Source organism: Phaethon lepturus, unplaced genomic scaffold (genome assembly GCF_000687285.1).
Source record: "Phaethon lepturus isolate BGI_N335 unplaced genomic scaffold, ASM68728v1 scaffold8077, whole genome shotgun sequence".
In the NCBI taxonomy this organism is placed as follows: Eukaryota; Metazoa; Chordata; class Aves; order Phaethontiformes; family Phaethontidae; genus Phaethon; species Phaethon lepturus.
The window spans coordinates 1-12,204 of NW_010553973.1; the positions used below are offsets into that span (position 1 = coordinate 1).

The 12,204-nt window shown below is 49.2% G+C and overlaps 1 protein-coding gene across 1 annotated transcript; it reads right to left on the reverse strand.

Moving 5' to 3' along the window:
* Positions 1–232: 232 nt before the first annotated feature.
* LOC104624333 (protein Wnt-9a) lies at positions 233–4,840 on the reverse strand (the record flags this gene model as incomplete). The annotated part of the gene is made up of 2 exons (XM_010291677.1): positions 4,586–4,840; positions 233–495 (listed from the first exon to the last, which is right to left on the reverse strand). Coding segments are annotated over exons 1-2 (477 nt in total), but the record flags the coding sequence as incomplete, so codon positions are not given.
* Positions 4,841–12,204: the final 7,364 nt, after the last annotated feature.

A 12,204-nucleotide genomic window follows, 5' to 3' on the forward strand; every position in this document is an offset into this window, starting at 1 on the left:
CACCCAGCTTGGTGTCATCTGCAAACTTAACAAGCACACACTCGATTCCCTCATTTCCCTCATCCAGATGATTGATAAAAGATATTAAACGGAACTCCCCTCCTCCAGCAAAAGGATCACTCCATGCATTTTGCATCCAATACTCCTGTTTCCACACCCAAGTGCAGCACCTTATTGCCCCCACAAACCCCACAATGGTGTGAAACCCCACTCCGAGCAGTCTGCAACACACCTTCATGCCCACGAGGTTATTGTGGAAGTCCACCCTGGCTCGCAGGTCTTTGTTGGGTTTCCTCCCCAGGAACTCCTTGACAAACTTGTTGCTGTATTTCAGGTTGTCTCCGCAGCCACCCCACTGCCAAGCCTCACGGTTCTCCAGGTCGGGGGCCTCGTCACAGGTGCAACGCTCCATCCGCCCCGCGCTGCATGCCTTGGCCATGGCGTGCGTCAGCCCCGCAGAGGAGATAGCGTACAAGAAGGCAGTCTCCTTAAAACCTGGAGGTTTAAGAGAGGAGGTGGCGGCTTTAATTGCAGCTGGAGCAAAAGTTAAGAAAAAATGAGGAAATCAAGGCAAAACCCATTGTGAGAAGAGTTTGAGCAATGTCAAAGCACGCAGAGCTCTACACGCATCAGTGATGATGGAGAGGGCACAGTGGAGAGCAAGGAATGATGGATAGAGGTGACACGAGACAAGATTCAAGAATGCAAATCAAATCTGGCCAGCTCTGTAGCTGTCACTCTGCAGACAGTCTCTGACTAAACACAAAGAGGTGAGCAAGAGCTGGACAGGCTACGGAGGTACCGTCATCATGGTACAGCAATACTGCTACCATGGGGCCACCAAATAGCAGGAACCTAGCACAGACTTCCAGGCTGGTGGTTGGGGTAGAAACCATGAAGGCTCCTTGTTATTCCCTCTCCCCCTGAAAAAAAGAAAAGCACTGGGTCCTACTCCAGTCCAACAAAACTGTTAACTAAAGGCACCTGAGGACTGGGAAGCACACAGTAGCCACCCTGTCACCCACACAGAGAACCTCACCCAATTGCCTCAAAAAACAGTTTACACCTGAAACTTTTCATGCACAGCCCTTTACACCTCCACACCCACCTGCAGGGATGCAACAGCATCCGCTCCTCCCAGTAGGTAAACTGAGGCCCAGAGACACCCATGATTTCAATCCAAATGATAAAAGACAGAAATAAAAAGCAAACATGCCAGTATTTATAGCTCCTCATTCTCTGGCTGTGGAAGCCATAAACAACTGCATATTTGAGATGCAATTCCAGAACAGCTTTGGATCCGACTCAAGAAATCCCCCACTCAAAAATAACACAAGTGGATGGTGACAGTAGTGGATATATCTGTAAGCTGGTGTGTCAACCAAGGACATGCAGAGACACTGCCAGGTCGTTTTTGGAACTGTTCCTTGGGAGTTTCATGGTAGTCCAAGCAAGCTCATGGGGTGCTACCCTGACCCATCCTCAGAGCTTGCCTTCCCAAAGCACTCCAAGGTGCGCGATGATGAACTTCGGCAGAACACAGATGAAAATCCAGTCCAGAAGACTGAGGTTTGGTCCTCCCAAGGGGGTTGATTTAAACCAGGTTGTGGTGACAATTGTCTGACTGCTCTACTGCTCACCTGGAAAAGAAGAGCAGGAGCTTTTCCCTTATTGGAAGAAAGATTAAAATAAAAAGGGCTCAACTCCACACTTGCTAGAGACACCATGAAGAGTGGTCAGGGTTGAGAAACCAAATTTGTTTCTTTTTTTTTTTTTTCCTCTTTGTTTTCTCCCTGAACTTAGACCATGTTCTCCAGCACCCCAGAAACACTCTCAGCATTGCAAACCTCTCTTTGGGAGTGGTGGGAGAATTCTTTACGTAATTCATACAGCAAAAACTCGTGGGAATGCAGACCACCAAAATCCTCTGTGTAGAAAATGCCTTCTAAGAAGCTTTCATCTTTTGTAGGCTAGTTCAGCTTTTTCTAGGTTACACCCTAGGTCAGACAGCTCACACAGCTGTCAGAGGGATGCCACTACTAGAAAGAGATGCTCCTAAGCCTCTGTGCTCCTGAGTTACAGAGTTTGTTGCCTCTTGCTACTGCTATTACTTGTGCTATGAAGTGGAGAGGTAGCAGTGTGCTAAGAGAAGGTCCTCAGTGGAATGGGACATGCAAACTCTTCTCTGAGAGTCTGAGACACTGCAGTTAGCAGAAAACAGCCTGGACGTGGTTAAATTTAGTAGATAGTCCAGATCCACAACCAGCTTGAAGGCCTCCTGGTTTGAGGCACTGAATTCAGAGCAATTGTGAAATCTCAGCAGAAAGTCAGTGCCGTGAAACCACAATGCATACTGGGTTTGACAGAAAGCCAGAAAGAATGGTTCATTTGCCAGGTTCTCCCCCTCCGTCAACCTCCTCATCAGCTTCAGCTCAACTCCTCCCATTCTCCATCACCAAAAGCCTCACAAACTCCCGGTGCCCATCAGCATGGGTATCATCCAGCCCACAGACAGCTCAGGCGACTTCCGAGCAAGTCCATGTCCAAGACTCTTGGCTCTGGCCAGACTTAAAGCCATCTCCACCATGCACTATTTGATTGCACCGAGATATTTTGTAACGAGATAATGAGCTTTAAATCAATGCAGGCATTCTAACCCCCAGTGCATCGACAGCCTGCCGTCCGTGGCTATCCAGTTTCAGCCATTTCCAAAATTGTTCGCGAGTATCCAAAGAGGATAACAAGTCCCTTAAACAATCCCCTGTTATTTTAAGAAATGGGCTGCATCAGCCCAAGCACAAAGCAGCAGCCAGGCTGTTCTGGTGACCAAGTGTAAAAACGGAGAGAGAAATTTTTCTTAAGCAAAACGTGGGGGTTTTTGCCTTTTTTTTCCCACCCCCCCTTCTCCTTAAGAGGCTGCAATGGTCCTGGAGGAGAGGAAGCAAGCCCACACCGATGTATTTGAATAGCTGTGTCTTAGCGAGTGATACATGTGCCCCTTTGCCCTGGGCTATCGCTTGCCGCAACGCTGAACCAGGAACCAGCAGCTCCCGGAGAGGAGGAGAAAGATTTACAGGGCAGTGTGTTATCCTGCGGGAAGAACGTCTGCAGGATTTACAGCATCGGTGGAGGGCAGAGATGTTGCGGGGGCATAAAACATGGGAGAATGAGACAGCAGGCAGAGCCTTGCAACCCTCAGAGCTACCATTTATCACGCGGGGTCCTGACAAGGGCTAGGGGTTCTCGGTGGTGTTTTAAGGCAGCTCCACTTCAGGCTGCTGTGAGACAGCCCTTGCCGAGGGCTGCCCACGGGGACAGGCACGTCTGAAGGAACAAGCTGTGGCCTCCAGGTGTCAGCACGGGAAAGTGCTTGGCTTCCCCAAGGTGCCACTAACCCAGGGACTCCTCCGGCATGCGGGGATATTTTTAAACGTCTTGCAGCTCTGGCTGGACCTCTTGGGTTTCATAAGGACTTTCCTTGTTTCCACCGCAGTCAGTGACAGCGCGTTCGTTAAGCCCTAGCACTTCTGAATTACTCCTCACTAATTAGCGAGGGAGGGCGTTTTGCAAACCTCTGCCCTTATCTTTGAGCACATCAGACCCTGGGTTTCTAGGTGTGGGATTTTCTGGAAGTCACGAAAGCCTTCGAGACCCGTGCAAGCTATCTGTAAAATGGTCCTGCTGCACTGTTAGCTGTAGCCCAGAAATACGAACTGGATTTTACTCACCTGAGCTGCTTGGGAAGGGGTGTGGGAATTACTCACCAGTCACATCCAGGGAGCTTTTCCCTGGGTAGAGCGGTAACAGGACACACAGATTTTGCCTGTTTTGCCCTGCACTATGATAGGGCTCCCCTTGCCCCCGCTAACAGGACAGCACAAAACAGTCCTTTTTGCCTTATTTCCCTTAACAAGACATTTGCTCAATTTCTTTCCCAAAAGGTTGACATAAATAGGAAAATATAATTTAAAAAAAAAGAGGGAACAGCTTCAGGAATTTCAACACCTTCCACTCCAGCAACAGCTCGACTTCCAGCAGAAGCGAGGAGCGACTGTAGCTACTGGCTGCAGACACCAGCCACACGCAGAGACATCTCCAGCCTCCAAGGAGAGCAGCCATGGCCAGCAGTGGGAGGTGGACAGGGATTCCTTCACTCGTACAAGCACATAAATTACTGCCATACAGCACATCCTGTGCTTGCTGTGCGCTTTCATGGATGAGATGAGCCCAGATTTGCCTTGACCTTGTACAAGCTCTTCTTGGACCTCTGGGGAGGTGGTGACCCACAGCGCACTGGCCAAGGACACACCAATGACCACTCTGCAAAATGCCAGGGAAGCCAATCATAGAAGAATCACAGAATAGTTTGGGTGGGAAGGGACCTTTCAAGCCCATCTAGTCCCACCCCCGCAGTGAGCAGGGACATCTTCAACCAGAGCAGGTTGCTCAGAGCCCCGTCCAGCCTGACCTGGGATGTTCCCAGGGATGGGGCATGTACCACCTCTCTGGGTGACCTGGGCCAGGGTTTCACCGATGGGTGCAGGGGGTGTGAGCACCCCTGACTAAGACCCACCGCTCAGCTCACCTCTCTTTAGCAAGCTGGCCCGGTAGCGACCCTCCAGGGTGCAGTTCCAGCGCTCGAAGCGAAACTGGTACTGGCACTCCAGCGCGCTCATGCTGATTGCCTCCATCAGGGTCTCGGCCACGCCGGGGTCCCGCCGGCACATCCTGCGCTGCTTCTTCTCCAGCTTCAGGCGGTCACAGACTTTGTAGTGGGCTTTGACGGCAGCTTCCTCCATTTCTGAGGTCAGAGGGAGGATGGTCAGGGGTTCGTTCCCAGTCAGCCTGCGGGGGAACAGAGGGACACAGCAGTGAGGAGAGAAATACAGACCACGGTAGAAGTGAGGGCCATGGTGGGAGCAGGTTCTCCCTGGCTGAGCACCCATGTGGACTTGCTGATGTCTGGGCAAGGAGTGATTTTACATGGAGGCTCACTGCAGTGCGTGTGCAAGGTAGGAAGAAGAGAAGAAGGTTAAGAAGCAATATTTGGATTTATGGTCTCCATTAGCTCTCACAGAGCTTGTTTGGACATAAGACCTTGGCAATCTCCACCACAGAACTGCGTTGAAAACTGAAATAGGAAAGAAATAATTGAAGGTACCTAACTGCATGAACTTGGGAAACTAGCAAAAATACAAGAGCACTACAGTCACTCCTCTGTGCATAAACAACAACAAAAAAATCATTTTAGCACATCAAGCAGAGCCAGAACTGGCTTGGGAAGGGATAGAGAGTGATTCGTCCCACCAGACCGAAAGACACACCAAGAAAGTACATACAACCACCCTGCCCCTCAGCAGAAGAGATCCTGACATAAAACCTAGCAAGCCACAGCCTGAGGCTTGACAGCAGGATACACTTTCCAGGCAATACTGCCAAAAGCTTTTACAAGGCAGAACAAGCTCAAAACCTAAAAAAAAGTGACCTGAAGAAACTTGTCCCATTGCCTTCTCCCCTCCCCTGCCTTCTCCAGGCACAAGGTCCTTGACTCGTACAATGTGCGACAAAAGAAGCCAGCGTACTGTTCCCGGTGTCAAGTGACGAGCTGCTGGAAAAGGACCAGGCTGGCATCGGCCCCGGGGAACAGCGAGGCTGCAGAAACATCTGCTGGGCTCATGAGCGGTTTGTTGGCGAGGCTGCCCGCACCCCACTCTCCTGGCTCTGCCCTTTTCCGGCCAGGTGCCAGTCCACGCAGTCAATGGGAATCACTATGCAGGGTTTCGAAGGACCTGAAGACACGTTTCCCCAGCCAAAAAGGAAGAATTGTTTCAAGCTAGAACCGAAAACGTGCTGGGACGGTGCAGTCCTGCACGGGCGGGCGTGGGGATGGGGCAGAGGCTGAGACGTCTCCATCGCTGCAGGACCACCGGGGGAGATGGGGCGATGGGCGCAGGAGGGGAGCACACGCTCACCCCCTTCGCTGAACACAGATGGATCCTGGGAACCCTTTAAAACCCCGCCTGCTCTGCAGCAGCAGCAGCAGCGATTTGTGGTTTCTTTTTTTAACGAGGATTTCTCTCTAATCGGTGGGACGCATCCCGCCAGGAGCGCGGTCCCCAAGGGCAAGCAGCTAGGATGTTTTAACTCCCAAACCTCCTTCCACCAGGGGCACAAAATCCTGACCGGAGCCACAGCATCTGGCACAGATCCAATCATTACTGATGGTTTCACAAGGTGATTTAACATCAGATGTCTAAAGGAGGGAGGAAAAAAAAAAAAAAGGCTGGGTTTGGGGGTTGGATTTTTAGGAGAAAAGAGAGGGGCAGGGAAATGTTCTCCTTCAGTTACCTTCAAAACTATTAGGATTTCCAAAAAAAACCTGCAACAATAAACATGAAAAGTCAGAGTGATTTGTGGGAAACATGGAAAACTAGGATAACCCAGTGCAAATTTCCCAAAAATGCTTTCCCCCCCACCAAAACCTGCTCCCCCAAAATGATAAACACACCCAAAAGGCCTAACAGAAAGCTCCATCTGAAGCACTGACAAAGGTTAACCCTTACATTTTTCCTCTGTCTCAGCTGGGGCAGACTGTGGACTTGGTCTCAACTGCTCCCCAGACTGCTCTGCCAAAGAGATGGGCCATCACCCAGCCCCGGTGCCTCGTTAACCAGAGCTCTGAGCAGGCTCCACCGTGAGAAAGGTGGCTTGGTCTGAGCTTCACAGGAGTAAAGACTTGTAACAAAATCTCCAGGACATTCACTCCTGGCCTTCATCAATACTTCTGCTCTGAAGGTTCACCCCTGCAAGCTTTCACAGCTGGCGCAAGAGATATCCTCAGCTGGCGAAGAAGAGGGAGGGAGGCATAAAAGCATTTTCTACAGCTCCCCCCCCCCCAATTTACCTTTCCAACTAAGCAGGTACTGTTCAGCTAAGTGTTCTGGAAAACACAAGCTCCAAGTATCACGTAGCAGATGGCTATCACAGTGAGGAGGGATGCAGAAGCTGATCCTACCGCCAAGATTTCTGCAGATCGATTGGCGATTTCGAAGCCCTTCCCCACCCTCCCCCTTAAGTGCTTGGCTTTGACATACTTCAAAGTTCAGTTTCCTACAGATCAACCTTGCAAAACTTGCTGACAGTACAGCCCAATTGCACGTATCTCCAATAAAAGTCACCTAAAAAAAAACAAAGTAAAGAACCAGGGATAGGGAGAAGGTAGAAAATGAGATTCGCAGTGCCGCACCATGCCAGAGGACAGGCTTCCAGCAGCCACTTAGAACGAGTGGATGGAAAGGCGTGGGAAGCAACAGAAAATTGAAGCATTAAATGGACTAATTGTCAGCAAGGTCCATTTTCATTGCTCTGTGCAAAAGGCTTAGGTAGGAGTGCACCAGCTCTGGTACCTGGGACATGCGGGTAAGAGCCACAGAGAGCCGAGAGCTGCCCAAGCACGCAGACACTCCCATCACCCCTTCCTGAGGAAACAGCCCAAAGACAAGACACCGACACGCTGTCCTACAGAGAAGGAAGGATACCACCTTTTTCCACCTCCTGTTTCCTGACCCAGCTCTGCCTTGTCCTCACCCATCAGAGAAAGAGGACACGAAAGTCCAAACGGGTGAAAAACAAGCCATGAGACGCACGTGCTGAAGACGGACGCATCCATCACAGCCTGGCTTGTTGCTCAGACTAATTCCACTGGCTTTCATGCCAGCCTGAATCGGGGCGAAGCCAGTGAGTTAGGAGAGCATCTCCAGAACAAGACAAGGAGTAAATTTAGGGGAAGGCACTTTTCCTGTCCAGAAAGCGACGAAGCTCTTCCAGGTGAAGACTTCCACGGGCGAAGGCAGCGCACGCGGTTCCCCGCCGGCGCTGGATGCGTGCCCACGTCAGCACGGGGGACCGATGCCGCGGCCCCGGGAAGAGGGGTGAGGTGGGGGGTGAGGTGGCACTTTCCAGAACGTGGCATCAATAATGAACAAGCAGAGGTGGAGCCAGGGAGAGCCGGTGCCCCCACCTGAAACGCTGCCGTGGAGCTGCCGCTGCATGGAACCTTTATAATCCTATAAAGCCCTTTTATGCAACCTAAGGCTGAGTGAGGTCCTGTAAGGCAACGGTGTCAGTCGGATGCTTTCTCAGCTCCTCACAAAGACCGAGCTGTTCCTTCCAAGGAAAGTTTTTGGGAAGAGGGGGTGTTTTTATTTTATACACACCCGTTCCACAACTGTTACGATTAAACTGCCAGCCAGCACTCTGTGCAATTGTATTATTTTGGATCGAGGGGGCTGAGTGTGAGCTGAAGGTGTGTTTGCCCACTAGGAACCCGAAGAGAGACCAAACAGCTCATTGCACCCAACCCAGGAAGCTTTAACTCTCCGGAAATTATCTCCAGCCTCTGAGAGCAATATGAATCTACAAAGTCAAGAAACTGCTTCTGCTTCAGACTTTGACCTAAACTTCTGTGCACCTTGTCTGACTTCTGCTCCGAGAGACACACTCGCACCGTCCAGACCTCAGGAAGTACCTGGTTGCCCAGTGCCATGCCCACCTAGCTGAGAGGAACCTTCGCAACATCATTTGGGCTATTCTCCTTCCCGTTCAATCTGTCCCCAGTTTGAAGCCAAGAAGCCAGAAGGTTTACTACCACCAGATGTAAATAGCAAGACCTACCTGGTTCGCACATACACTGCTGGTGGCACCCGGTTGCCTTGGTTGTGAACTTCATGTCAAATGTTGCTAACCACTGTGCTCTCCTGGAGTTCAGACTCCAATCACCCAGGCTTGGGAGAGAACCCAAACGCAGCCCCGGCCGCTGCACAAGTCACACCGGTAGCTGCGTAGCCAAGTTTTATCTGTAGCACCATGGAATTACTGCGCTGCCAGACAGGCAGTTCCAGGTGGGTCCTGCCTTCAGCTCATCTCAAAGTCAAGAGTTTTTACGACTCTCATCAGCTCATTTTCATCAGCGTGCCTGTATCTTCCCTTGTTTAACTGTGGATTTTCCTGATGAGAATTTGAGGAGGATGAGGCAGAAGTAAGGCACCTGCGTAGGTCTGTAAGTGCACTCTCGCTTTTGACACACTCAAGCGTTTCCTTTGCAAGTGCCAGAGACGCGAGCCAAGGCAAGCTGCTTTCCTGCGAGGAAATGCCTCTGTTATACCTGCCTGGAATGACAGGCCTGCTGAAATATTGCATTCCTATCCCGGCGCTTCCTTCTGTTGGGAGATTTATCTTTGGTACATCTGTACAACGAGCAAATTGATTCTATTTTCAATTTTTACGTGAATGTTTTCCTGCAGTATTGCTACTCTTTCAACCCTTTTTCTTCTCTTTCCACCACTTCTTTCCTTTCATTTTAATAATTTTTAAAAGTTTTGGAAAAGTTGGCAACTTGAACACTAACCTTCTTCACTGCAATACCTAAATTCATGACTCCACAACTGAAGGAGTTAGACTGAGTTATCCTAGACACCAGGCCAATATTATTATTTTTTGCATCCAACAACCTCCAGTCGCCCTCCCTCTCCCACTACACTCCCACATTGTGAAGAAGCTTTCCTAAATTGATTTACCATGGTGTCATCCCCCATCCCACAACGGCTAATTGCTATTTGAAGTATAAGAAGCCAAAGTCCAAGAAAACTCTAAATTCCACGGTGAGTGATGACGACTTGATATTTGGAGCGAGAGTTGACCATTGAAGAATCAACTATCTCATTCTGCACCATATTGTTTGGTTTTTAAGTGTTCACAGGTACAAATGCCGCCTTTGTGCTCACACTAACTCAACATCCTTTGGAGGAAACCATCTGAAAAGCGTTCACCAACCTCAGTTCTGCTCTTCCCAGAGCTGCCAGAAGCATTAGTGGACTCCCAAATCATTTGGGATCAAAGGAGGTTTTCTCCTCTTTGCTACTAAATTAGTTGTCTATTTTCTTTCTACCCCTCAAAGTCAGAACTAGGTATTTTTTCCTCCAAGATGCATTGCTGACCGCAGCATTCAGGCACTCATGTCTATTGCTGCCTCACTTAGACCATAAAATCCAAAGCCACACGTGCTATTTTCAAAATCCCCTGCCATTCTCTGAGCTACAGAGCCAAAGGTTTCCTACTTGGGCTAATGTATACACATGTAAAAATATGCCACATCCCCTTAAGTCCATACAAAAAAATGATGCAAGGTATTCTCTAAACCTCAGCAAGGATTTCTTGGCTTCCACAATATCCTGCCATCTCAGCAAGTGTTAAGTCCTTTCATGAAGATTGCTCCATCAGAGTTATTCACTTCTAGCTCAACCCTTCCTTGGTATAAGTTTTCCATCAATCTCTCTGGCATGGTACTGTGACATTGTGAGGGTCAAAGAAGGTGACAGGAGGAAAAGTGCCTCTTCCAGACTGAGAAAATGTAGACCATCCAGGGCTTTACAGGACAGAGCTAGACCGCCTACGCTCCAGCTAGAAATCAAAACCAGCTTTGTTAAAACTCTGTCTATCCTGGCACTTAGCAAGGCTTCCTCCCTTGTCATCATCCACAGACCACTGCCCCTTAGGCACATGCTAGTTCTTTTCCTTCAAGGTCATTCCCAGCCAACTCTCTGCTTTATGCTCACTTCTTTTTTGCTCTCCATAAACAATGTCTTGCTGGTGGACACCATTAAACAAAGCACAACAACATTTGGAAATTCAAGTAACAAATGAAGCTATTCTCATCACAATTATGTCCCAATCGCTATTTTGATCCTTATTTTCCTCTCAACAGCATGGTACACACACCCAGAGCTTTTCTTTAGGTGGCAACCCCTCAGATGTGGTCTTCCTCATTAGTCAATGGCGCCCAAATCTCAGTTGCACCTTCTAATTGCAAAGAAACAAGTAACAGCCCCTACCACAGAAACCACTACGACATTACACACTTCCACCAACACATGGTGGGAGCAATAGGACCTTGCAATCTCACTGCATGCAGGTGGAAACAAGCCATACCCTATGCTCATGCTCCAACAGAGAGCATGTGTTTCAGAGGGAAATGCCTTCAAGTCCTTGGATCTGCTTCTGAGTGTGGGAATTAGGAGGATACAGAGGAGAAAAGCTACAGCATGGGGGAATTTCCAACCCAGTAGTTCCCATTTACCAGGGAAAGAAGCATCAGTATCGATCAGACTCCTGATGAAGCATGCTTAAGCAGATTTTTTTTTTTTTTTAAGGAGACATAGAAGTGCATATTCTTGTAGGCTTCAGTCATTCAAGCTTGTCTTCAATCACTCCTCTGCCTGGATAGATTTATGCAGTGGTTTCTTCTGGGGCCTCTTCTCTGAGCATCTTGGGCAAGGGGATGCAGGAGCGGACATGCAAGGATCCTGCTGTACATACCTGCTAGGCTCTTAGCGTCCTATCAAGAGTCATTTCCAGCATCCAGCAAACAGAAGTGACAAATCTGGTACACATCTCCAGCTCTTCCTTTTCCAGCACCACTTTCTTGAATGCTTCCAAATCATGAAGCTCTTTTCAGGCCCAGGTGTTACCACAGAGATAATTATGCCCAAGTTTCCTATTTTAGCCTTAGCTGAAGTTCACACAGAAGTCAGAGGACTTCTCCCAGGCTGCTGAGCACAGTGGTCCAGGCAAATGAAATCTCCCCAGGCCAGCTGTCCCGTGTTAAGAGAGCTGGACCCCACCACCTTTACAAAAGAGTTGTAACATCAGCTCAGAAGGGATTTTTCTGTGAATGGGGCAAGACACAGATGGTTGCCTCCCAGGTACAGGATGGTTGTTGCATGTATAACTAAGCTTCCATGCAATTTCCTGCCAAAACATGCCCTCAACTTCTCCTGCGCAAGTTACCAAAAAAGTCTGGCACATAGTATATGAGGGCAAAATTTAGAAACCGAAGAAAAAATATTTCCGTGAATGAGCAGGGAATATGTGACTTAGTTCAGGTGTGGAGGGCTGGAGATGTTCTCCTCACGGACAATTCCTGCATAGGACCTATGGGACCAAGGTACCATGAGGAATAGCTGCTATTGTGCTGTGGCAATCAGAAGCCCCACAAGCCAATACTTCAAGCTGCTGCAGCGTTTCCCACTCATGCAAGGCAGAAGACCTGCACAGGTTATGAGTTACAGCTAATAGCACTCCCCTGAAGTAAGGAAGCATTGCCTTCCCTTCTGGGACGAGGACACGAGCAGTCACAGAGAAACCCCA